The sequence below is a fragment of the Podarcis tiliguerta genome, assembly GCF_965153285.1.
Source record: "Podarcis tiliguerta genome assembly, chromosome: 13".
NCBI lineage: Eukaryota > Metazoa > Chordata > Lepidosauria > Squamata > Lacertidae > Podarcis > Podarcis tiliguerta.
Window position 1 is genome coordinate 39277227 of NC_139546.1, and position 26634 is coordinate 39303860.

General features: G+C 48.5%; 3 protein-coding genes across 8 annotated transcripts in view; 2 read left to right on the forward strand and 1 right to left on the reverse strand.

Annotated features, from left to right (window-relative positions):
• FBXL19 (F-box and leucine rich repeat protein 19) overlaps positions 1-7839 on the reverse strand; it is a 34398-nt gene extending 26559 nt beyond the window's left edge. The window contains exons 1-2 of one of the 3 annotated variants that reach the window (XM_083409862.1): positions 6400-7839; positions 6138-6188 (exon numbers count right to left, since the gene is read on the reverse strand). The gene's annotated coding sequence lies outside the window, so the exon portion shown is untranslated. Of the gene's footprint in view, positions 1-4882; positions 5251-6137; positions 6189-6399 lie in introns of those variants that run through there. The other 2 variants (XM_083409864.1, XM_083409863.1) reach the window with 2 other exon arrangements.
• Positions 1-26634, forward strand: part of LOC310662829 (pyrin domain-containing protein 1-like) — a 742864-nt gene that overhangs the window by 430705 nt on the left and 285525 nt on the right. The gene's annotated exons all lie outside the window — the stretch shown is intronic.
• On the forward strand, positions 17349-26216 carry LOC310662791 (uncharacterized protein). Of its 4 annotated transcripts, none has more exons than XM_083409913.1 (3): positions 17349-17930; positions 21602-21724; positions 23680-26216. In XM_083409913.1, exons 2-3 carry the CDS (start codon positions 21625-21627, stop codon positions 24594-24596), a joined length of 1017 nt encoding a protein of 338 aa, XP_083266039.1. In that variant the 5' UTR covers positions 17349-17930; positions 21602-21624; the 3' UTR covers positions 24597-26216. The 4 variants fall into 4 exon arrangements, with proteins under 4 accessions (XP_083266039.1, XP_083266038.1, XP_083266036.1 ...); XM_083409912.1 differs by having other exon boundaries at positions 17350-17930; positions 21518-21724; XM_083409910.1 differs by lacking the exon at positions 17349-17930 and adding an exon at positions 17941-18271 and having other exon boundaries at positions 21518-21724.

The following is a 26634-nucleotide window of genomic DNA, read 5'->3' on the forward strand; positions in this document are numbered from 1 at the left end:
TTGCTCACAGGCCTAGCTAAGACTGCCAAGATTTCCAATGCGGCCTGCAAGGTCATGATGGACGCACCAAGGCCACCTGCCCTACATCTGATGTCATGTAAGGGCCAAGCAAAGATGAAAAGGAGGGTGCAGACAAAGCTGATCAGCCCTGTGCAACAGGGCAGATGCAGAGAGCAGACGTCCCCATCATCAAGGCATCATGGAATGAACAGTTCAGGTCAAGAAATATTGCACCCGTTCAAAGTGAAATTGGGGCAACCCACTACATCAGGACACCTTGGTGTCCCTCCCAGCTTTGGGAAGGGTGAAGGGACAAGGGGTCCAGCGTCAATATGCACCTGCAGTTTGGCAGATTCAGGGAACTTGGGGTCTGCAGTAGGCCCACAACTCTAAGCCTTAGTGCCCCACAGAGGGTGGAGCAGCAAAGCAGTGCATCCCATCGCCGTCTAGGCTAGGACAGGTCACACGACAAACCCGGACGTCTTGCAGAACTTTTCAGTCAGGCCTGGTTCTTTGGTGCGAGCAATCAAGAGCCTCATTTTGCAGCTCTCATTTTGCCACAGACTGCATTGCTCAACTTCACCTACAGCAGCTCGTTCCCTGCTATCGCTGTGTGTGTGTGTGTGTGTGCGCGCACACACACACACACACAGAGGATTTTCATTCTTCTCCAAGATCAGGGAAATGCTCCGGACACGCGACAGAGAGCTCTTGACATGCTTCTTGTTATAAACAGGAAGCCTGTGTATATGGCGATGGCTTTAGATTTTGTCCGAAACAGAACTGGGAGGGGAGAAACACTTCACACCCCTTAGGAGCAAACCACTTTACTGGAGCAGGGAGAAAAAGGTATATGTGTTTGCCGGCCCCAACTGCCACAAAAACTAATTTTTTAAAAATGCTCTCCTGTTGAACAAACTACACATATACACAGACATAACACCCTTCAGCTCTCTCAGAAACATCGCACAGCAGAGTAAGGAACCAAGAGAGATTACAATATCAGCACCAAGAATGCAGAGCAAATCAGCCTTTGCTGAATATAACCGCACGGCAAAGTTCAGAAACAGAAGTTTTAAAAAGAGAAAATAAACTCATTGGCGATTTTAGAACCTCTGCTTCCCAGCATCTGAAAAGTCTTAAATCTTCTACGATCCTGTCCAAACTTAATAAAACCCAATATTGATAGTTGCCAAACTACGACTAGGATCCAAAAACAAACAAAGCCAACAAGCCCGATCCTTCTCACGCAATTAATTCTACATGCTTAAAAGGGCTTTGGGACACCTGCATTTCCGGACAAAGCTCCCAATCCCACAGAGGAGCCACTTTTGAATCCTCTTTATCTTTCTTTCAAAAGCAGCTGGTGCTATGGGAAGAGGTTTGCTGTTTCTGTCTGTTCGCACCCTGATCTATATGAAAAAATACAGAAAGAAAGCTAGGGCTCTAGTTTATTTATTTCCTTCCCTGGGTTACTTGTTCCAAGACATGATCTTCAGGTACACGAAGCAGCAAACCTTGCTAACACTAAGCAGACTGTGCAGCAACACCTTTTTATAAGCTGTTTTAAGGTCCATCATGGGAGAAATGCAGGATATATGGGGAGTAAATTTAAGTGATAAAAGGGGTCCCCATCCAACCGAGAGTCTTCTGGTTTGCCTCAGCCTCCGGAGAGTTCTCAAGGAAAACAAACTTCCCTCCCCTGTAACAGTTATCACACAAAAATGGGTTAGGAGTCAAAATATCAGAAACCGACAACAATGTTTGGAAGGGGGAAATATCAAGCAGGGAGGGCAAAAATTGCAAGAAGCAACCTTGAGCATATTTGTGCTCCAAAACAAAAAGGTTCAGCACCAAAGCTTCCATTTTCATCCCCAATAAAAACTGAGGTGCATGGCAACCTGAGTAAATGACGCAAAATTGAGAAGTTTCCCCCCTTTCCACATTATTTATTCTGTTTATGCTCATGACAGAGAGCAAATATTTCCCTAAGATTTTCTCTCTACCCCTCCACCCCATCACTGAAAATCCAGCACAGCTCCCTCATCCCCACTGAGCCGCAACCTTTCAAACCTAGAAACACGGTCCTGATGCTGACTGCACTGTCTAAACATCAACTTTTGCACATGCCCAATACAATCACAGAATACGCATGGGTCTGGATGCAATTATACAGCAATAGCCAATAAAGAAGAACAAATCTAAGAACCTTTGCAGTGGGTTTTTTTGTGTTATTGAAGGAAAAGCACCCAATTAATTATTTTTTTACAGCGGTTGGAGGGTGCGTTTTTAAAAAAGGGTAACTCTTCTGAAATACTTGAAAAAATGTAGTTGTCCCCAGCTGATAAAATCTACTTAGTCTTATTCTGTCGGCAGAGGAGTACGGGGCATCCAAGGAAATGCCTTGCTGATCGAGCCACTGCAATGGTAAGAAAGATGGACTCAGATCCTACCTCTGTCAGAGATTCATCATATATCCTTTGACGCATCACTTCGGCTCAACCACGGGCCTGTCTCTCTCTAAAATAAGAGCAACACTGAACCACCTCACAAAAACTCTGTGCAGGTTACAAGCCTGATATTAATGACAAAGCTATAGCGGAATAAAAAGAAGCTGGATTCTAATAATGCGGCAGCTCAATGGGGACCTTTTAGGTTAAATCAAGGGATGGACTTCACTGCTCTCACTCTTCTGCCTGCCTACACCAAAGTCACAAAAGACACTGCGATTTACAGCTGCTTTAATTACAGGAGCCCATAGTGCTGGGATGCCGGTTCTCCCCCCATCTACTGTTTTATAGAAGGGGCTGAAAGGAAACAGGTGAGTTCCCCCTCCTAAAGTGACAGGGAGATCAGCAAATGAGAAGGACAGCAGAAGCACCCTAGCTATGGGAGGCACCTTTTTAAAAAAGAAAAAGAAAGAGTGATTCTCTGTTACTTGTTAACATGTGGCTGCCATGTTAACATGTGCTTTAATGCGGTTTACGACAAGGAAGGGGGACCTGTGGCTCTCCAGATGCTGCTGAACTACAACTCCCATCATCCCTGGCCATTGGCCATGTTGGAATCCAACAACATCTGGAAAGCCACAGGTTGCCCACCTCTGGTTTAGAATGAGGCAGTTGCAGGTTTCATGTCGCTATCCTGAAAGGTGAACCTTCACGAGGAAATACCGCAGGCAGGGCATGAAAAATATTTCATGCTTCTAGAAACCAGCATCTGGTTTAGAAAAAAAGAGAAAAGAAGGAAACGCCAAGAAGTCACTGATTGAGGGTAGGGGAACAAGTCAAATTCTTGGGAACCAACATGGTATCTCAAAAGAAATTTCCCAGTTCTGTCTGGAGGCCTGCTTGCCAAGCTGGCAGCTCAGATGTGGAATTGATACAAAAATGATAAACGACAATTATCAGTAGTACGGGCATGGGATGTTTGAGTTCTACCTTCATAAAACAAAGGGAAGAACTACTGTAATGTACAAGGAGCTTCCTGTCAATATGGATTGGAAGTGGAGCTTTTTGGGGGGTAGGATACAGAGGAGAGAAATCGCACAGTAATAAACAGAGGATGAAAGCAAGGCTGTAGAAAGCTTTTCTACGGGTAGCACTTCCCAAAACATTATTAGTCCCACTGAAATAAAACTACCTGCTTAATCTAAGAGCAACTATTTTCACAGGGTCTTTCTTGAAGCAGGGAGAGATGGAACAGGGGAAAGATGGCAAAGGAGGAGGATGCTGGCTAGAGGAGGCTGGAAACTCAGAAAACAGATTTCATATCAGAAAGGGAAAGCCAAAAAGGAAAGGGCTACATTTGCATCATTAGCAACTGTCGCTGATGACAATCGTTAATATAACACCATCAACAGGTACATGGCACAGTAATGCAACCAAAAAAACAGCAGGTCCCTGACCTGAGGTGCTTGAAACTGAAGGACCAAACTCAGAGGCCCCATTGTCTCCTCCACCATCACTACTTAGATCCCAAGGCCTCTGAGAAAAGTTTTAAAGACCACAAAACCACAGCTGGTTCAGATATACTTCTCTGCTCTTTCTACATGATGTCCAGTTGAACTTCCCTTGCGCCATGACGTCACCACATCCCTCCATTGGCAGTGAATGATGTGACAGAGCCACTGGGTTGTTAGAGAGGAAAGTTCTTCCAGGTATGACATAGAGGATGGGGGAAGGGAAGCAGAAGCAGAACTGGTGTTTTCTGAGCAAGTGCTGTTTTGCGAGTAACATCCAATTTTGCCCTAAATTCTCACGGTGGGGAGAAGCAAAGGAAACAGGGGACAAATACAATCAAGGGGAGTTAACACGTATTTCGGGGAGAGGAACTGTCCCAGTTGGGGAGCAAGGCCTAAAGCATCAAACCAAAAGATTCAAGGAGGAATTAGAGAAGAGAAAGTGGTGGCACCACACTGAATGGCCTCTGCCTGCAATGAACTTACGGTATAGACAGCAGAACACTTCAGTTCCCCAAACTGGAGGGGGAGGGACAGACCTGGGCATGCCCATAACCTTTTGATGTTCTTTGCTGCAAAACACCGCCACTTCATCTTTTGATATATATTTTGTAAATTAGGGCAGGGGGGTGCTATTAGGGATGAGCTGGTAAAGGGGGAGGAACAGGTTAGGTGGCAGAAGGCCTCGGTGAACCTGAATAAGCCACTTGATCTTGCTGTGCTCTCCCCCCCCCCACACACACATACCACAGTGCCCCCGCTTGCAAATGGTCACCAAACACATCCCACCAGCAGCACCCCCGACTTCCTAAGGCCGCCCGCCCGCCCGCCAGCCGCCCCCTCGCATGTGGGATCAGGTGGGAGGCAGGCAGGCAGGCAGTCGAGAGGGCCGTGGTGTCTATGGGAACTTGGCTGCGATACCTCATCACGCCCCAGCATGGCCTCAGAGCTGACAGGCCCGGTCCTGGCAAGGGATCCCGAACACCTCAGCCCGGCCCTGCACGGTGCCGGCTGCTGGCTCCCCTCGGCTCCTCTCCGCCATCTGCAACCTGCTTGACACATCTCCGCTCTCGCCGCCCCTTTAAAAGCCTCTAAGTCCAGGCAGCTCTCGGGGGCGAGCCTCCTCCGGCAGATCCCTCCGGATCCCGCAGCTCCTCGAGGCGGGAGAGCGGAGCCATCCCGGATCCAGGGCCCCCTGAAATCGGCAGACACGGCCCATCCCCTCCTCTCCTCCGCTTCCCTTCCCCTCCCCTCCCTCCCCCAGGGCTTAAAACATGAGAAACACAGAGAGAGAGAGAGAGGGAGGCAGGAGCGCTTTACGGCCGGCAATTCCTTCCCCTGGAAATCGGAGAGGAGAAACTTTGGTTCCACGCTTGCCCCCGCGCACACACATCCACACACACAGGCGCAGGACACGCGCGCGCGCCCCGGAGCCACTCCGCTCCTCTCCTCCGCTTCCCCCTGGTGCCCGTCAGATGCTGCTGCCCACCACCCAGGAGAGGACCCCCTCTTCCCAGTTAAAAAAAAAAAGCAAGCCGGCCAAAAAAAGAGATGCACCCCGGTATCCGCTCGCTCGCACGCCTGCTTTCCTTTTGGGTACAAAAAAATAAATAAATACCGACGCCCCCGCCCCCACTCAAAACAATCCAGCCCAAGGTGACAGCACGTAAGGGTGGGAAAGAGGGAGAATGCCCAAGAAAACAAAAACAACAAAGGAGATCCCGAAAGGAATGGGGAAACTGAGGAAAGCACAATAGTGTACCTTGCATTTGGGGGGGGGGCCGGGGGAGCGGGAGGCTTAGAAGCTCCAGATCCCACCTCCAACAGATACATTCATGCAACCCGCCTGGTAGCTTAACAGCACTCCCCCCTCCCCAATCCTCCTTCCCTGCATATGAGTTGTTGTGATGTTTTCACATGCTGTGTGCGTTCACACGACCTGCCCTGCATATACAGCTAATTTGGGGGGAAAGGGGTTATTTTGCAAAGCGACTGGGGGTCCTCCTCAAAAGCATCACGTTGGAGGTCGGAGAGGGAGAGCGAATAAATGTTGAATGGGGAGGGGGGGGGGAGGGAGAAAGTGTTGGCTCCTGGAAAAAAGGGACAAGGGTCTCTATTCCTTGAAAAGCATTCTTTCGCAAAGCCAAGAGAGATGGGGGGCGGCGGAGGGACTTACCTTTGGGAAGCGCATCCAGGCACCAAAGATTCTTCCTCATCCATCAGCAGCCTCCGAAAGAGAAAAGATGCTGTACGTCTTACAATCGCTACACACACCACACACACACACACATATATCTACACAAACACTCACATATCACAGACAGGCACCAGCCAAATGTGCCTTAGGATGGGAGGAGATTGGAGATGGGGAGCAGCCCCCCCTTTAAAATCCATGAAGGGTTTGGGAGCGGGGAGCGAAGGAGAGATGGGCTACTCACCTGCTGTGTGGCCATGGGGCGGATGGCGATTCTAATGCTGGGTTTGTTGTCATGGTGGGCAGTGGAGGGGGGGGAGAGAGAAGAGATCCAGCCAGTTGTTGAAGGATTTGTGTGTGCGTGCGTCTCTCCCTCAGTCCCCCCCACAAAAATAGGGGGGTGGAGAAGAGTCGGAGGGGCGGGTCGATCTCCCCAAAGAGGCGATTACAGATTCATAGCAGCAGTTTCCCCCAGTCCTCTCACCCCCTCTCTCCTATTCTACCCTCCACGGTTTCCTTCCTTGCCCTTGGGAGAAAACAAGGGGATGATGTGTGAGGAGGCTTCCCTTCCCTCGAACATCTAAAAAATAACAAGGAAAGCTCCCGCTGTAGCACACATCTACTCAGGGACCCCCTGCACCCCTAATTTTGGATGGAGCCTTGGGCATTGCCTATGCGCGGTGCAACCTCCAGTAACCCCCCCTCCAACCCTCCTTGCTTCCTCCTGACTCCTCCTCCTCTTCTGCCCACCACTGAGATTTTCCTTAGTTGCCAGAACACCCACCCTCCCCTTTTCAAATGTAGGCAGACCACTCCCCTCTCTAAGCCCACTCCCCACTCCTTGGGCTTACTGGAGGTGGGAGAAGAGGAGGAGGAGAAGGGGGACTTGCCCCTTGGCTTGTTACTCCAACAACATCTCCATGCACTTTGGAGAGCAGTGGGGAGGGGGGAATCAAAAGGGGGTGGGGGCTAGGTGAAAACAGTCCCCAAATGATATTTATGATGATGATGATCAGCCTTTCCCTTCAAATCAGGGACATAGCTCTGGCCTCACTCTCACACACAGAGCCCAGATGGAAAAGGCCCAGTGCCTGCCTTAGCGATCTCTCAGCCTTCTGCCCCCCTCCTAAGCAATGAAAGGGGGGGGGGTCTGTTAACCTTGCAAAACCCTTGCTCCTGCAACGGGGTGGGGCCCTCTAGGCGCTCCCCACTGCCAGCCCCCCGCCCTGCAATTCAAGGGGGGAGTGGGAACCTGGTGCCCCCCACCCCACCCTTTTCCTCAAGGGGGCTCTGCGCTGCCCAGCTGTCCCTCCCCCCACATAAGGGAGGGCCTTTAAACCCACCCACCCCCCTCCAAAGGGGCAGGTCGGGGAGTGGGGTTCAGTCGCCCCCACAGCTCCTCGGAAGGGACAGAGCTAGGCCCCACGGTGCTGGTGGAGCCTCCTCCTCCTCCTCCTCCCCTAGCCTCTCTCATCCTCTCCTCTTCCTCCTTCCCTTTCACATTCACTCACTCACACATAGTGATACACACACCTCACTGAACGCATAACACACACACACAAAACCGTCATGGCCGTCTCGGGAAGGCCAAAAGGGAACACTCGCCGCGCGGGGGCTCATGGGAGAAGTAGTTTTCTCCGCCACCTCAGACACATCCGCCTCTATGGGCACCTGGGGGAAGTTTGGACTACAATGGGGATGGCGGCCAATGGCTCCGCGCAATGCCGGGTGGGGATTGTGGTTTTATTTCCCGCTTCGACGCCTTGGGTCCGTTGGTCGCTATAGCCTCCTAAGAGGTGTTTGGACTACAGCTAAGATGGCAGCTTGCGGCGACTGAGTCCCCAATGCCTCATGGGAAGGGTAGTTTTGCTCACTCATCGGATCAGGCCTGTGTAAGCCAAGTTCTCCGAGAGGTGTTTGGACTCCATTTAAGATGGCCGCTGAGGCGAAAGGCATCATGGGAATGTAGTTCTATCCTCCAGGCCCGTTTCAGGGTATTTCTCAGTGCCTTTATCGTTTGCCTCTAGGTCCGCAAGGAGAATGACTGGACTACAACTAATATGGCGGAGTAGGAGGGGAGGGGCGGAGAGGCATACCGCCGAACGGAATTGCGGGAGATGGTGTTATATAGCTCAAAGCTAATTGAGTTCTGTTTTTATAAGTGAATAATTCCCATTTGCCAACCTTGCACGTTAGTGGTCTGGAAGGCGAACCAAAATGCAGATTTTTTCATCTGCATAGGATTGCCACCGTTTGAGTACTTTACCTCTGAGCATGTACAGAGTTCCTCTTCTCTCAAGGGTATTAACGTGTGGTTTGTTTTTTACCCTCTTTAAAATGCAATAAACAAATAAAACAAATGTGGAAAACTTATGGGAGAACTCCTGCAATTAAAATGACCTTGTTACCAAAGGTAAATATTTTATTCCAGTTTTCAGCTATAGAACTGCAAGCACAACAGATCGTGAGATGACAGATGATTTCACTTATGTTTCTTTGAAATAATAAAAGACCAAAAATAGAAGCTGTTGCAGTTAAGTTATGAAAGAAAAGAGGAAGAATATCAGTGGTATAGCTAGTTATATCAATCAGGTAACTAACTGGTTAAAAGAAACAAATTCATAAATGTTGCAATTTAAAGAAATTTTAATAAAAGCACCAGTCCATACCACATTTGACATTTGGTTTCAAAGTACTCAAAACAAGACTTTATAATCAGCAATTTGCTATGAATTTGGGACAAGTATGGAATCTGCCTAAGCCCACCCATCTTGCCGCATAAAATTGAAATTATATGACCACAAGGTGATTCAGGTTTAAAATTTCAAATGTAGAAAGAGCATGATTTCCCCCACTACGGAATTATTCTAGTTGGCAGCAGAAAACCAACGTAAAGGTAAAGGTACCCCTGCCCGTACGGGCCAGTCTTGACAGACTCTAGGGTTGTGCGCTCATCTCACTCAAGAGGCCGTGGGCCAGCGCTGTCTGAAGACACTTCCGGGTCTCGTGGCCAGCGTGACATCGCTGCTCTGGCGAGCCAGAGCCGCACACGGAACGCCGTTTACCTTCCCGCTAGTACGCGGTCCCTATTTATCTACTTGCACTTTGATGTGCTTTTGAACTGCTAGGTTGGCAGGCGCTGGGACCGAACAACGGGAGCACACCCCGCCGCGGGGATTCGAACCGCCGACCTTTCGATCGGCAAGCCCTAGGCGCTGAGGCTTTTACCCACAGCGCCACCCACGTCCCTGAAAGCCAACATATGGGAGGTCAAAAGCAAATTTAGTGGTTTTAATCTGTTCGGGACTTGAGTAATTTCAGATCAGTTCATATGAGACTGATAATCAGTGAAGTGGAGAAAGAACCTTCGATAAATTTATCTCACACAGCAAGAAGCATCTCTCCAAAAAGTGTAGCTTCTTAGATACGGCATGATATCTGCATGATACCTGTGGGTCCCTTCCAAACCTCTGATATATGTGAAGTTAGAATCTATGAGGTGAAAGCAGCCAGATCTGTTCCTTTGATAAGGTAATGGCCTTGGCTGTCCATTTAAGTACAGCACTGTCATTTACATGTCCCAAGAGGCTGCCATGGAGACAAAGAGGTGAGCTTGTTCGCACCTCCCCTTGCTAGATGATGTTCTCCATCAAGAGAGATTTCTTGGCTGATACTGGAAACCCAAGGACATGTCTTGCTCTGTGCTGAACCCAAAGCTGGGCTTTGGAGCTTCCATGAAAACCTAATGGAGAAGCAAGATCTGTTTGAGTATTAATGCTGTGAGCGCTTTCATCCTTTACTCAGATTGTATATATGTGTAAATAAAACCATATATCCTAAAGACACCACAGTCTCCATGGACCTTCACTCAAAGGAAAGCAAACCCTGTGTAAGTGCAGGAAGCCCTGAAGTCCCTCGCTGCTCAGAGATAAGGGTGCAGGCAACAATATTTATATGTAGGGAAGTTGAAGTATTGCCCAATATTTGTATTGATTTATAAAAACATTTTTATTCTGGCTTTCTGCTCTGCACAAGGGCCCCAAGGCGGATTACAACCACAATATCTCAATACATTTAAAATCAGAGTGTTGGGAGTCAGAATAATACAGCTAAAATTGTTGTCGCATTAAATGACGAACTGGCTTTATCATAAATCTCCAGGCGTTCTTCACACATGCAATACAAACAGCTAAAAATTGCTTTGAAAACAATGAAAACAGCAACTAGCCATGTTTTCCACCTTGCGCCATGTTGGAGGAAAGGAGAAAAAAATGTAAGAACTCAGGCAGAAAGAAAGAACTCAAGATGGGTTTTTAAAACAATACAAATAAACACCCGAGGCAGGGACCTAAAAATGTTCCTTTATTTATTTTTGAAAGCCACAGCTAGAGAGCGAGATTAAAATATGCCCCGCTTGTGTTTTCACCACCACACTTGCACATTCATGATTTGGTAGGCAGGTGCCTCCTCTTAATTTTGGAGAGCCTCCTCATTTTGACATTTCTCAGTGATTTTTGAAGTATCAGATACTAATGACAGAAAGGCACACTACAGTCAAGTGTTCCCGGGTGACGCATACCATTAAATGACAAGGATGGCCCCACATGCTGCCATGCTGAGACCCCGAGCAGAGCTCGCCTCAAGAGAGGCCCTGCTTCTCGGCTACTGTCATCAGTACCCCACTCCCTGCCCCAAGGTGACCATCAAGCCCGGGGTCAGAATGCAGAGTCATCATTCTGCGGTAGAGCATCTGAAGTCCCCAGTTCAATCCCTGGGATCCCCAGGTAGGGCTGGGAGAGAACTCTGCCAGACACCCCAGAGAGCTGCTGCCAGTCAGTGTAGGGAACAGTGAACAAGATGGACCCATGGTCTGGTCACTTCCTGTAAAGGTAAAGGTACCCCTGCCCGTACGGGGCGGTCTTGACAGACTCTAGGGTTGTGCGCCCATCTCACTCAAGAGGCCGGGGGCCAGCGCTGTCCGGAGACACTTCCGGGTCACGTGGCCAGCGTGACATCGCTGCTCTGGCGAGCCAGAGCTGCATACGGAAACGCCGTTTACCTTCCCGCTAGTAAGCGGTCCCTATTTATCTACTTGTACCCGGGAGTGCTTTCGAACTGCTAGGTTGGCAGGCGCTGGGACCGAACAACGGGAGCGCACCCCGCCGCGGGGATTCGAACCGCCGACCTTTCGATCGGCAAGCCCTAGGCGCTGAGGCTTTTACCCACAGCGCCACCCGCATCCCTTATGGTCGCTTCCTGTGGTCCTCTGCAATTTGGGGCTGTGTGCAGAAAGACCCATCGCACCCAGCAGTGCATTTCTGAAATGGCGGCGGCTGAAGATCTTCCTTCTCCTGCCATGAGGGCTAGGCAACCTGTAGTCCTCCAGGTTTGACTGCAGTGCTCATCATTCCTCCTGACCACTGGCCAGGCTGGCAGGAGTTGGGGTCCCGTGTTCCTCAGGCTTTGGCCCCACTGCTGACGCCTGCCCAGAGATCTCAGATCATCCCCGGAGGACTGGTCTCGCTGACTTCCCACAATGTCTCTGACATAGCTATTAAGTTGTGGGTGGACATAGCAGTCGACACAGAGATTTCTCCAAGTAGTTCTTTAGAAGTAAGCTGCAACTGAACTAACAGCAAACAGCTCAGCCGGCCGGCCTGCTTTTATAGGCAGCCGGCTGTCAACATTGTAACAACAACAACCCAGGGTTTCCCGCCTAAATTAACTGACGTGGACCTGAGTGAAAACTATATACACAATACACCTGGTGGCCAGGTGAGAACTTCAATACATAAGACCCCTCCCCACCGAGATAAGGTATTAGTTACAACCATAGTGGTTCCATTACGTACAGCAATACCCTTATTGGTTTCAGTAAGGCACATAAGCATATTAATTGACCCTATTCACCATACAGATTTACATGTGCAGTTCGTCCGGTGAGCATAGTCTTTTAAATAAGCTGGGCGCTTGGAAACCCTGCCGGACCGCCGAGGGCCAGTACCAGAGTGGTCTGAAGCATTGTGGGAAATTTAAATGGTGGCTTGCCCCTGGCACTCATTAGAACATCATTGCTGCTACCAAGACTTTCTGTCTCAACAGGCCACAGATGGAGACTGCCAAAGGGCCCTCAGCCTTCTTGTGGGCTCCCTTCTCCATCTGCGAGCCCTTGGGATGACAGACCCTCCAAGTGTCCCTATCTTCCAGGGAGAGTCCCAGATTTACAGAAGCTGCCCAGGTTTCTGATTTGATCCCAGAATGTCCCTCTTTACCTTAGGACGTCCCAATTTTCATTGGGGAAGTGTTGGGAGGTATGGAGTTGACTCAGGGGTCAGCAAACTTTTTCAGCAGGGAGCCGGTCCACTGTCCCTCAGACCTTGTGGGGGGCCAGACTATATTTTTGGGGGGGAATGAATGAATTCCTATAGCCCACAAATAACCCAGAGATGCATTTTAAATAAAAGCACACATTCTACGCATGCAAAAACACACTGCTACCCAGACCGTCCGCAAGTTATGTAACCCCCGAGCCAAGGAGATAACTATACAACATTTAGAAGACATCTGAAGGCAGCCCTGTGTAGGGAAGTTTTTTTAAAAAAAAAGTTTAATGTTTTATTAATTTTTTTTATACTGGTTGGAAGCCGCCCAGAGTGGCTGGGACAACCCAGTCAGATGGGCAGGATATGAATAATAATAATAAAGTTATCACTATCATTATTATGGACTAGGACATCCCTATTTTCATCAGAGAAGTATGGGATAAGTGCCATAAGATCAGAGGCAATATCCCACACAGATATCCCTCTGGACTCATGCAGCCCCAACCTGAATGAGGATATCATAATGGATGGGTGAAACCTTTAAAATGCTAGCAGTGTAATAATCCTGTAAAGAAAGAACATTAGAATTTAGGGACAGAAGACGAGCCCTGCTGGGTCAGGTCAACAGGCCACCAAGGCCACCATCCTGTTCCTACAGTGGCCACCCAAATGCCTGTGGCAAACCAACAAGGCCGGACCCAAGCTGGACAGGAGCTTTCTCCCTCCTGTGATTTCCAGGAACTGGTATTCAGAAGCCTCCTTGTCTTCAACTGTAGAGGCAGAGCATAGCAACCATGGCTAGGCTGATTAATCAAATTTAAAAACCAGAGGGACCCGGGTTCAAATCACCACCAGTAGGCCATTCAGCAGCTCCCTTGGTGCGCTGAGCTTTGCCTCGTCACTCTCTCTCAGCCTGACCTTCCTCACAGAGCTCTCCTGAGGCTAAAAGGCCTTGCTGATCTGATCTCCATGGAAAAAAATCTGGGGTGCGGAGGCAGGGAGATTAAACTGCTCAGTAATAATCCTTGCAGCCTTCCCCCCCATTGGTGGATTCCTATTAAATGGCCTTGAGCAGCAGCAACACACTTCCAACAACCTTGTGGTGGGAGCAGGTGGGGAGGAAACATATTTCTGAGAAACATTTGGCGATGAAAAACAAGGTTATAACTTAAAACATTTATAAGAAATGCTTATCCGTTTAAAGTTTTACCTTTATACATTTTTGTTTGTTTGTTTAAAGATAGGAGGGATACGCCACTTTATAGATTTATAAGAAATCTGGACTGTTATAATTTTTTCTTTTATAGAAGTCCGGTGAAACTTGCAATCACATATCCACGCTCTCAACCATCCCCACTTTGTTCTCAAACACGGAGGGGCTGTAAGTATCCAGCAGGTGGCACCACTGAGCCAAATGAGCAAAGGCAGAACGTTATTAAAAAATTAAGCTGGGATGGATTTTTGCAACTGTTGCTGTTCTTCATTGCCTGTTCATTTATTCTTGCTGCCTCCTCTTCCTCTGGCGTTGCCCCCAAGCTGAATTGCAAGCCTCTCGGGGCAGAGACCTGCCCTCTTGCACACTCTATAAGGCGCCAAGCACAGAGAGGGCGCCATGTCAATAACAGTCAAATGACCATCTTTGGACTGAGACTGTACAGCTTTTGCAGACATAAAGCCAAGCGCATTTTAGATTCTGTCAAGGTCAGATGTGGTAAAACGTCAGGGTTGAAGGATATCTTTTTTGTTGGAGTACCAAGGTTTCATCAGCCAGTGAGGTGCCAGACAGTGCCTGAGTGTGTTTTGTTTTGGCAGAATTAGCCGCAAATTGGTGATAGTTCATGAGGCCAGAGCCTGGGAACCTATATGCTGGAATTACATATATATATATATATGAATTTGCATTCGAGTTACAACAAAGAAGGTGGTCCTAACAGCCTAATTTGAGGTGGGGAGCAGGAACCTTTTGTGGGAAGGGGAGGGGAAGATAAAAAACACAAAATATGTACTTAAAAACAAGACTAATAACCCAGAACCTGGTCTGACTCTAAGCCATGGGTAGGCAAACTAAGGCCAGGGGCGAGTGGTCCAGGAATCAGCATGTTTTTACATGAGTAGAATGTGTGCTTTTATTTAAAATGCATCTCAGGGTTATTTGTGGGGCATAGGAATTCATTCTTTTTCCCCCCCTTCAAAATATAGCCCTGCCCCCTACAAGGTCTGAGGGATGGTGGACCAGCCCCCTGCTGAAAAAGGCTGACTACCTCTGCTAAGCGCTGCACCACAATGCAATCACATATCCACGCTCTCAACCATCATTGCTTATCTTTGCTGATCTCCTGGGGAAATCTGCTGAACCACAACTCCCATCATCCCAGACCACTAGTCATGCTAGCAGGGGCTGATGGGACTTGAAGTCCAATGGCATCCAGAGAGATACAGGTTCTCCACCTTTGATTTAAAGTACAATGGTACCTCGGGTTAAGTACTTAATTCGTTCTGGAGTTCTGTTCTTAATCTGAAACCGTTCTTAACCTGAAGCACCACTTTAGCTAATGGGGCCTCCTGCTGCCACCCCGCCGCCGGAGCCCGATTTCTGTTCTCATCTTGAAGCAAAGTTCTTAACCCGAGGTACTATTTCTGGGTTAGCGGAGTCTGTAACCTGAAGCGTATGTAACCTGAAACATATGTAACCCGAGGTAACACACTATGGATCTCTGGGCCCAATGATGCCTTCTTCACCCTTGAAATAGTGTGTAGAGGAGCAGGTCTTTATATGCGCAGGCATGCACTCTCATTAAACTTGTTGCGAAATAATGTATTAAATAATATATCTAGCAATATCCCTTTCAGTTGTTGTTGTTGTTTGTTTTTTAAATGCTCACAGTGTGAAACAGCCGTCCAGAAAACAATAAAATTCAATGCAGGGCATAGAAAAGTAGATATGCTGAGACTAAAATGTCCAGAAATGTAAAATAATAATAATAATAATAATAATAATAATAACAACAACAATAAAGCAGATTATCAGGTTAGACACTTGCTTAGAAAAGACGGTGGTCCTGTAGCAATGGAAGAACGTTCAAGAAGGATAAGGCAGCTGCCCTTAGGATGACAGTTCTACAGCTTAGGTGCAGCCACCAAGGAGGCCCTCTTCCAAATCTCAAACAAATGTACCGTATTTTTCGCTCTATAAGACGCACCAGACCACAAGACACACCTAGTTTTTGGAGGAGGAAAACAAGAAAAAAAATATTCTGAATCTCAGAAGCCAGAACAGCAAGAGGGATCGCTGCGCAGTGAAAGCAGCAACCCCTCTTGCTGTTCTGGCTTCTGGGATAGCTGCGCAGCCTGCATTCGTTCCATAAGACGCACATTCCTTACTTTTTAGGAAGGAAAAAGTGAGTCTTATAGAGCAAAAAATACTGTAATTTAGATGCTGGTGGGATGTGAAGGAAGCAGTCTCCAGAACTCCTTAATAACGTGGAAGAAGATGTTCCTGCAAGTACGCCAATCCCAGGCCATTTAGGGCTTTGAACTAGGCCTAGTAATTAGCTAGAACCAGTGAACATTTGCAATAAGTGATTTAGGTCCTTCCCCTGATTGACTCTGGTCAGCAGCCTAGCTGCAACATTTTGGACCAGCTGAAGTTCTAAATGTCTTTCAAAGGCAGCCCAGCATAGCATGCATTGCAGTAATCAGCCGTGATGTCCATTTCTCCAGCTCTGCCTGTTCTAAGATGAGACTTAGATGTTGGAGAACCATTGCGATGCTGGAGCTCATACACCCATATATCTATATCCATGGACTTCGAATGCAGAAACTTTCGAATGCAGAAACCTTAGCTTCAGTTAAAATCCAGGGGACGTGTTAGTCATGAGGACTTAAATGCCAATGCTTCCAATGGGAACGAGGTACCATCAACTCAGCTTGCAATGCAGTTAGTTGCCCCACAAAGCCCCACAGCACTCTGGTGGTGCTATGTTAGAATTGTAGAATCATAGAATTATAGGGTTGGAAGGGACCCTCAGGGTCATCTAGTCCAACCCTCTGCAATGCAGGAATCTCAACTGAAGCATCCATGACAGATAGCCATCCAACCTCTGCTTAAAAACCGCCCAGGAAGGAGAGTCCACAACCTTCTTGGTAGCTGCGCCCTCCCTGTGGAACACCCTCTCTTCAGATGTCAAGAACTATGGTACATAACTTTTAGAAACAAAATGAAAAATAAAATAAATAAAAAATTCCTTCCAGTAGCACCTTAGAGACCAACTAAGTTTGTTATTGGTATGAGCTTTCATGTGCATGAACACTTCTTCAGATTTTTAAATTTTATTTTATTTATTTTATTTTGTTTCGACTACGGCAGACCAACACAGCTGCCTACCTGTAACTGTAACTTTTAGAAGACATCTGAAGGCAGCCCTGTGTCAGGAAGTTTTAAATGCTGGATAAGTTACAATGTTTTATATACTGTATGCTGTAAGCCATCCAGAGTGGCTGGGGAAACCCAGCCAGATGGGCGGGATACAGTATAATTATTATTATTATTATTATTATTAACCTCCAGGGGCAGGCCGTTCCACTCTCGAACAGCTCATTAATATGAAGAATAAATCTTATTTTTCTTTTTTTACTTTACAAGGTTTTTTACTTTACAAGGCAGCCCTGTTCAGGGAAGTTTTTAATCTGTGATATTTTACTGTATTTTTTGTTTCTATGGAAGCCGCCCAGAGTGGCTGGGGAAACCCAGCCAGATGGGCGGGGTACAAATAATAAATTATTATTATTATTATTATTATTATTATTATTAATTATACTTCACCAGATCTTAACATATTACATTATTTGTAAGAACGGATTCCACATATCATTGCATCTGTCCATGGCAAGTCTGCGTTTGTATGCACGTTGTTCCTATGTTGCGCGTTTATAGAAGTCTTCAATCCAATCGTAGAAGGGAGAGAAGAATAAACCTTAGTAAAGTTAATACGAAGAATAAATCGGCAGGGTTCTCACGCAAAGCGGAGCCGTGGGGAACACCCATCCCAGAATAGCGCGTGCATGCGAGACTTTTGAAAGAAAGCTGAAGACTCGCAATGCTCAGCATCAGAGACAGAAGAGTTTGGGGCGGGGAAGCCGCCTGCGCGAGGAGTTAAAGGCACCGAGCTGCGATTTCCTCCGCATCCTAGAGAGAAGCGGGAGCGCAGCGAGCCTGGAGAGCTGGAGGGACGGTACATGGCGGCGGCAACTTCCTGCAGGCAACCCAGACGCACACGCGCGCCTGGCCGTGCGCTTCTCCTGCCACCGGCTTAGGGGGTGGAGAAAGGGGCTGGGCCCCGGAGGTCGCGCCCCTCTTCCACTCCCCGCCCCCCAGAGCACAGCCCCATCCTCCCGGGAGAAAGCGCGCAGGGGATCGGCGCCCGCCGTGCGCCCCGGAGGTGGAGCGCGCTGGGTGAGTGCGCTTCCCTGGGCGCGGAGAGGTGCGGGTGGCCAGCGGACAGGAGCAGGATCCTGGCCACGGGAGGGAAGAGGCGGCTGGGGAATAAACTCCACCCGGGTTTGGGGGGAGGTGAGGGGTGTGGAGAAGATCCTCAGCCGCTTATGCCCGCCTAGTCCGGCAGAGCGCAGCCTGGCACGACCACCCCGCACCGTCCCCAAGAGGGGCATCAGGGCTGGCGCAACCTGCTGTCGCGGAGACAATGGCCATCGGAGGTTGGTGCCAGTGGGGAAGGAAGGGAGCTCCTTCTCCTTCTCTGGCTGCTTCCCCCTCACCGCCTTTCCATATATATCCAGGTATCCCTTCATTCTCACCCAATCCTGTCCACCTCCTGATTTCTGAAAGTCTCTGCCAGTTATCCATGGCGAATGTTTCCATGAAATTGGCACGCGGATGTTGGGGTGGGTAAAACGTCGGTTGCGCCCCCCTCCACGCACACAAACTGGGCTTTCTTTGGCAAGACTCAGTTTGACACACCCCTGGGAGCCTCGATGGTGCTCCTCTGGAGGCTCCCTCCCCCCCCCCGCCTCGGCAAAAAAACCCAAACTGGCTGGGCTCCCCTCCCTTCCCGTAGCTACAGCCCTGCCCCAACACCCTGTTCTTAGAGGGGTTATTTCACTCTTCCCTTGCAGTTTTGTCTTGCCTTTCCCTCAAGATGCACAGGGTGGCAGGAGGAGCCCGTTCCCCTGCATGAACAAGCACATGCATGCACACACACACATTATAATCAAACAACAACCCTGTGAGGTAGATGAGGCTGAAAGGTTGTGGCTGGCCCCAGGCCAGGCAGTGAGCTTTCTAGCCAAGCAGGGATTGGATCCCAATTCTCCTCTTATCTTTTTTTCTCTTTCTCCTTCCCCACTTTTCTGTCAGTTCCCCTCTTTCTCTTCCCATTCTGCTTTTTCTGTCTTTGATCCTTCTCTGTCATGGATGCTTTCACAGTGATTCCTGCATTGCAGGGGGGTTAGTCTAGATGACTCTCGGGGTCCCTCCCAACTCTTCAATTCTATGGTTCAACGAAGTGAACATTTCTATTTCATACCGTATTTATTACATTTGGATCGTGTTTGCATACAATTTAGAACAGTGGGGATTTTGCCCTTAATGGAAACAGGGACTTGTCATGCAGAAGAAACACTTATAATAATAATAATAAATTTTATTTATATCCCGCCCTCCCCAGCCGAAGCCGGGCTCAGGGCGACTAACAACAAATAATCAAACAATCAAATAATCCAACATTCTAAAAACATTCCATTATAAAAATTAATTAAAATCAAATTAATGGCAACCGTTAAGCAAAATTCTGTGCGGGTTGCCAGAGGAGGGAGTCAGGCTGTGCCCTGGCCAAAGGCCTGGTGGAACAACTCTGTCTTGCAGGCCCTGCAGAAAGATGTCAGGTCCCGCAGGGCCCTAGTCTCTTGTGACAGAGCGTTCCACCAGATTGGAGCCACAGCCGAGAAAGCCCTGGCTCTAGTTGAGGCCAGCCTAACATCTCTGAGGCCTGGGACCTTCAGGATGTTTTTATTTGCAGACCGTAGGTTTCTCTGTGGGGCATATCAGGAGAGGCGGTCCCATAGGTACGAGGGTCCTAGGCCGTATAGGCCTTGTTATAAATGACTGCAAGTTTTATTTTGGATGCACGTTTTTAATAAAATGTGTTATCATCTTGAACTACATGGGTGAGGGAGGGAAGTGTTGGATTCACTGAGCATCAACGGGCAGCAAGAAAGTATGTGAATATACGGAGCTGTCTTCTATCGAGGCAGACCATTGGTTGATCTAGCGAACTATCGTCTCTGCTGATTGGAGGTTGTACTCCAGGGTTTCAGGCAGAGAGAAGTCTTCCCCATCACCAGCTAAGACACCTGTACTAGGTGATTCTTTTCCAGCTGAAGATGCCCAGAACTGAACCTGAGATCTCTACATGCAATGCAACTCCCTCGCTCCCTCCCCCCACCACACTTTTCTTTGTCTTTTAATAAATAGCGTTATTTGTGTTGTATAGACCAGGAATCTGGATCTGTATACCTCAGTTCTGAATGTGCGACTTTTGTTTTTGGCCATTCAGAGAAAGCAGAATAAAGAGTGTGGGGGTTAGGGAGGAGCTTAACCTCAGAGTCGTGGGTTTGAGCCCCATTTTGGGCAAAATAATTCCTGCATTGCAAGAGGTTGAGCTAGATGGCCCCTGTGGGCTCTTTCAGCTCTTAAAATTCTAGGATTCTGCGAGAATGAGATGGCGGAATGAATTCAATGAACCACTTCCTGGTGCAACCGGGGGAACTGCATTTTGTGACCTGCATTTTCCCTCGCAACAACCCTGTGATGTAGGTTAGAGAGAAGGGGGCGAGGAATGCCCCAAAAGTTACCTAATGTGCTTTATGGCTGAGTGGAGATTTCAACCTGGATTTCCCCGGGAATGAGTACTTTGTAACATTCTGTTTCATATCAAAATATACAGTGGTACCTCGTGTTATGTACGTAATCCGTTCCGGAGGTCTGTTCGTAACTGGAAACTGCTCGTAACATGAGGTGTGCTTTCGCTAATGGTGCCTCCCGCTGCTGCCGTGCCACTGGAGCGTGACTTCTGCTAGCATCCTGGGAAAAAGTTCGAAACAAGGGGCATCTACTTCCGGGTTAGCGGAGCGCGTAACCCAAAGCATTCGTAAGTGGGATGGTACATAACTCGAGGTACCACTGTATGTTAAAAAGAAGAGTGGAATAACTTTATTGTTCTTCTTCTTCTTCTTCTTCTTCCAGACTCCAAGACCATAGGAATCATAGAATTGTAGAGTTCGAAGGGACCCCCAACGCAAGAATCTTTTTGACCAAAGTAGAAAGTAGAAAGCAAGCCAGGGAAAGCAAACTGTGCTCTCCTTCCATATGCCCCTTGCACACACCCACACCCAAATTGGCTTGGTGTTTTTTTGGTGGGGGGAGAGCATTCCCCGCCCCTACGAACACCAGGTGTGGGGAGGAGAGGGGAAATTGTTCTGTCTGACAAGCTGAAATGCTTGTCATAGTGCTTCACTGAATTCCTTTCTAAAAATCACTTTTGCTTACTAAAAAAAAAGAAGAGACCTGCCCCTCTTAGGTTGGGATAACTATCTGCCCCAATGATTTCCAGACCTAGAGTGGCCCACAGGCATCGTCCACTCGGTCTGCCGTGTCTGTGGAGAACCCTGCGGGAGCAGCGGCTATGAAATGGCGGGGCCGGCCCATGAAATATTCATACTGCGTTTTAATTGTATTTTCATTGCTCCTTTCATTTCTCTATATTGCATCTTATTATTTATTCTTGCCGTTCACCTTGCATTCTGCGCAATCCAAATTGAAATACAGTCAGATGCAATATATGAGAAGTGAAAGAGGCAATAAAAACACAATTAAAACTTTCGCAGCCTCCAGTGCAATGCATTACAATTGCTGTGAAGGGCAGGAAAATCATTAAGACCCTCAGCAATTTCCAAGCGGCCCGTGGGGAAAATGTTTTTGGGGGGACCGCTGATCTATCCATGCTCTGCCTCCGTTTTCAATTTGAGATGCTTGGAAGAGACCCGACGGGACTGCAGAGTCCAGATTTCACAGTCTGCTGCTGTTGTTTTCTCCCACCCTGTTGTGGGCAGGATTCCCCATCGTTAAACCCAACATGATCTCCTGGATGGAGCAAAGGGACGAGCCGCGAGTCCTGAACCAGGACCTGGAGCGACAGCCAGAGGAAAGGGAAAGCTCAAGGGATGCCCACACAGGTGAGAGAAGTGGCAAAACTGTCACAGAACGGGGGAGCAAGACTAGAAGGGGCCATAAGCCTCTGAGAAGGTTCTGCGGAGATCACAGTGTCGTGGCATCACTTGGATGTACCATATTTTTCACTCCATAAGACGCACCTGACCATAAGATGCACCTAGTTTTTAGAGGAGAAAAGGGGGGAAAGCCCCTTTTTTTGAGGATCAGCTCAAAGTTGTTGAGCTTACTTTGCCAGGGAGGAAATCCTGTTTTTATGGGGTTCAACTCACAGTTCTGCAGCTTCTTTAGGAAAGGAAAGGGAGCCGTTTCTTCAGTTTCCAGACAGATAATCAAATCAGCCAGTCACATGTCGCTGGGGAAACAAACAGCCTCCGCCTGCAGAACATTCAACTATGGAGACCTGGGCAAGGGGCTGGGGCCGGAAAGGGAGCCAGCGGCTGACCACACATTCGCTCCATAAGACGCACAGACATTTCCCCTTACTTTTTAGGAGGAAAAAAGTGTGTCTTATGGAGCGAAAAATACAGTAAGTGGTCCAAATTTGGGAAGAGCAGCAGAGTGCTTGGCTTTTGCCTTAACTTAGCATCCTGAAGCCTTGTGAGTTCAGATGCCCAGGCAGGTGAGGAAGCAGGGTGGCAGCTCAGTGGTTGAAGCGCCCACTCTGCATGCACAAAGTCCCAGGTTCATTTGCTAGGTAGGGCAGAGACAGATACCTTGCTTGAATTCCTGGAGAGCTGCTGCCAATCATTGCACTGAGCTAGGTAGACCCAATGGTCAGACACAGGGCAAGGCAGCTCCCTATGTTTCTGGACTGGCACATATCTTCCAACACAGTGACGCCCAAATCCACACCTATCAGCCAATCACCCATTCCCACCACCCTTCTGAGTAATACCCCTCCCCACCCTCTCACTATATATAAGGGTCTGGTGACTTCTGTTTTAGTGTATCTGAGGAAGTGTGCATGCACACGAAAGCTCATACCAATAACTAACTTAGTTGGACTCTAAGGTGCTACTGGGAGGAATTTTTTTTATTTTTTATTTTATTTTGCTTCGACTATGGCAGACCAACACGGCTACCAACCTGTAGCCCAAATCCAGGACATTGGCTTCCGGGTCTGCACTCATGACCCATGTGAGACCGTGTCCCCACAAAAGTGCTTTTTTTCAGACACACCGCCCAAAACGTGTGCTTTCGGGGCATCGTGCTCAGAAAAAGCATAGCCCAAAATTGCATGAAAACACAGTGGCCATTGGATGGAAGAATGAGGAAATCCCAACAAAAGAACAGTGGCAAGAGAAACTGATGAATTATGCAGAACTGGCTAAATTGACACACAAATTGCGAGACAAGGACAACTGTGACTTCAAGGAGGAATGGGAACTTTATACAAATTATTTAAAAACACAACAAAATGAATTGGACTCCTTGGCAGGTTTCGAATAAACATACACCAATTTATTGATTGATAACATGGTAGATAGATAATGTAAGGATTTGTATAATTTTTTAAGATGCAGAGAATAATATGTGTTGAGAAATCGCAGAGGAGCTGAAGGAAGTCTCTGGGGGAGGGGGAAAATAATGAATATGGTATGTTTTGATAAGTTGTTATGTGGAAGTTCCTAATAAAAATATTTTTAAAAAAGAAAAGAGAACGCAGCGGCCATTTTGGCCGCTGTCCTCTTGTGAGAAAAAGCAGGAAAGTCCTGTTTTTTTCCAAAGCAGTTGATGGGTATGCTAGCAAGGTGGGGGGCCATTTTGAATTATGGTGCTGCAGTTGTTGTGGAAGGCGCTCCTCACGCCCCACAGGCCTTGGCCTACCATCATCTCTCTGTTTCTGTTTCTATTGCCTGTGGTAGTATAAAATAAGTAAATAAATGCAGAAACCACAAAGAAGAAGAAGTTTAAAAATCACAACACTTTTGTTCTCTTTTCTCAACTCTTTCTCCAGATGAGGGAACAACCAGTGAGAATGAGGACTGGGAAGAGGAAGAAACCCCGGTTGCGCCAGAGGACCCCGACTCTGAGGGTCCCCCCCTGGTTTCTGCCCCGGTCCTGGGCTGGGAGGAGGCCTGTGAAGTCCTGCAGGGGGATGGCAGCAGCGAGGGGGAGGGGGGCGGCAGCACCAAGGCAAGAGGGGCCAAATCTGCCCGAGGGAGGCGCCCCTGGGGTAGCCGCCCCTGTCGCCGCAGCTACCGCCGCGTGGCGGCCCCTCCCACCCGCTTCTTTGACTGCACGGACTGCGGGAAGAGCTTCACCCTGAGCTCTCACCTGATCCGCCACCAGCGGGTGCACACGGGGGAGAGGCCCTTCGGGTGCCGGTCGTGTGCCAAGAGCTTCTCTCAGCGTTCGGACTTGGTGCGGCACGAGCGCACTCACACGGGCGTCAAGCTCTACCGCTGCACCCAGTGCGACAAATCCTTCTCCGAGAGCTCCCACCTCATCCGCCACCAGATCATCCACTCGGGCGAGAAGCCCTTCAAGTGCAACGTCTGCGGCAAGCGCTACGGCGACAGCTCCTACCTCACCGTCCACCAGAGGGCGCACACGGGGGCCCGCCCCTACCGTTGCGCCCGCTGTGGCAAGAGCTTTGGCCGCTCCTCCACGCTCATCCGCCACCAGCGCGTGCACGGCGACCCGGCGCCCGCCCCAGGAGACAAACCGCGACCCCGTGGAATCTGGACGGCCTTTGCTCGCCTGCCCAGCCCCAGCCCCAGCGACGGGGACTCGGAACAAACCCCGTCTCCTCAGAGGTCGCCAACATTACCCGGGCCTTCCCTCACTCCCTCCATACTGCCCCTGCCAACTTCCCCTCGGATCGACCCACGCTCCATGAGGATTATGGGGTGGCAGTGGGGCGTGGAATAAAGGGTGGGCGTCTGGTCCGTACGAGACACAACGATACTGGTGGCAACCGGTTTCTGGAAAGCGAGATGATTAATGCATGCGGCCACAGGATTTAATCGCCAAGAGGACATCGGTCCTTGGGAGGAAAGAATGGGTGATGGGGGACTGGTTGCTCGGTCGCCATGGTGACCGAAGAACTGGTGATTTTACCACAGAGTGTTTATTGACCACCAGGCAAAGAGGTTGGCCGTGGGCTCTTTGCTGAGGGCAATTTGTTGTTGGGGGAGAAATGGGTTAGGGTAGTGGGGTTCCCAACACTAATACTTTGCTTACCAGAGCCAATCCCATTCCTGGAAGGGTATTCTAGGGCGATGCATCTGTTACCAGGGCAACGGAGCTGGGTAGTTTGGTTACCATGGGCGATCAGTTGCTACGGAAAGGTGAATTGGATGGTGATTCAGGAAGTTACAATTCAGGTTCTCAAGCAAGCAGAAGGAAAACAGAATTAGTTCTCAATGAAGTTGATTATTTTGTTCACTTATTCTGATAAAGAAAGGCTGAGATCATGGGGAATCCTGGGTTGTTATCCAGATAATTTAAGACAGCGGAGATCTTAGTAAATCACTGGTTGTCAGAAGGGAATGGTAAAGATTGGTCATGCCCTCGTTATAAGCGGCCAGTTTCCATGGTAGCCAAAGAATGATGGATAAGTGGAATCGGAGGCCGAGAGATTTGACTAAGGAAGGGCAGCCCACAAACATGGCAGCTGGCGGAGGGAGAAGGCCCAACAGCTTCAGGGTTGGGTTAGCAAAAACATCAGTGTTTCTTTATCAGGTAAGCTGTGTGAGATAAGGAACTTCTCAAGGGAAGGGAAGTCCAATTTGAAAGAGGTACAGATGAATTTTGCAGAGTCCCATCGATTGCAGTTGGTTTCTAGGAAGTGAGGAAACAGGCAGCTTGGGTGTTTTTAGAACTGGTTGCTAAGGAGCCAGGGACCAGCCACTCGGTTGCTAGGGCTTGTGGCTTGAAAGGGAGGAGATTGGCAATTGGTTGCTAGGAGATGGGAGGCAGCACAGGTGTGAGGAGATGGGTGGTTTGGTTGCCATCTTAGTCGTGTCCTCTGTGGTTGTTCTTTCCCCCCATTTAGGCATCCCAAAAACCAAAACTCGTTAAGGTGTCCTCAAACCTTTTTTCATTCAGCCCGACTTTTATTTTCTGGTCAGCAGGTGGACTGATCAGACCTTCAAGCCTTCGTTCTCTGTTCCACCTCCAACTTCCTGCTGGGGCTCTTGGGAAAGGGGGAGGTTTGGAAGGCAAGGTGATTTTTGGATGGCAAAACGGACACTTCAACCAGGAGACAGGGCGGCCATCTTGTGGGAGGAGATAGTTGAAATGTATACATTGGGGCTGGAACCCAGGCTGGCGTTAAGTCAACTTTTCTTCACTGGTAAATGTTCTTCCTGTTTCAGAGAAAGGTGTGTGGTTTTTTTAAAGGAATTTCTCAGTACTGTAAGATGACAAATGTATTTATTGGTCTTTGCCCGCCCTGCTCCTCCATACTTGTGTCCTAGAATTGTCTAATTTAGACTCTAAGCCTGTTACAAGCAGGGGCCTTTTATTAAACAAATGATTATAATACGATGGTGATGTCTGCGAAAAAGCTCATGAGGGGACTCTGTGGTGCAGTGGGAAGTATTTCTTATCAAATAATAATAATTACAATAACAATAATAACGGTGATGCTTTAAGAAGATCATTCTGATGGGACAAACCTGTGGCTCTGCAGATACTGTTGGACTCCAACTGCCATCAGCCCCAGCCAGCATGGCTAGTGGAGGGCCATAGGTACCCTACCCGTGGTCTAGATGTTGGGCTTCAGCTGCCATCATCCTTGACCATCTAGCAAACTTACCTGTTGTCTCCCAAGTTTCATGCCACTAATAAAATAGTTGAAGCAGCATGATCCCTTTTCAATTATTTGTCCACACATTCTGAGCCACTGTTGAGCCAGGTTCCCATTTTGCAGCTTGCTTAACCTGAGGGTTAGTATCCAGCCCTA

Excerpts from the sequence above, each read along its gene's own strand:
- LOC310662791 (XM_083409910.1), top strand. The coding sequence starts at position 18,178 with ATGGCCATCGGAGGTTGGTGCCAGTGGGGAAGGAAGGGAGCTCCTTCT. Across the intron at positions 18,272-21,517 it reads GCCTTTCCATATATATCCAG|ATGCTTGGAAGAGACCCGAC; the intron begins GTATCCCTTCAT and ends TTTCAATTTGAG. Across the intron at positions 21,725-23,679 it reads CTCAAGGGATGCCCACACAG|ATGAGGGAACAACCAGTGAG; the intron begins GTGAGAGAAGTG and ends CTCTTTCTCCAG.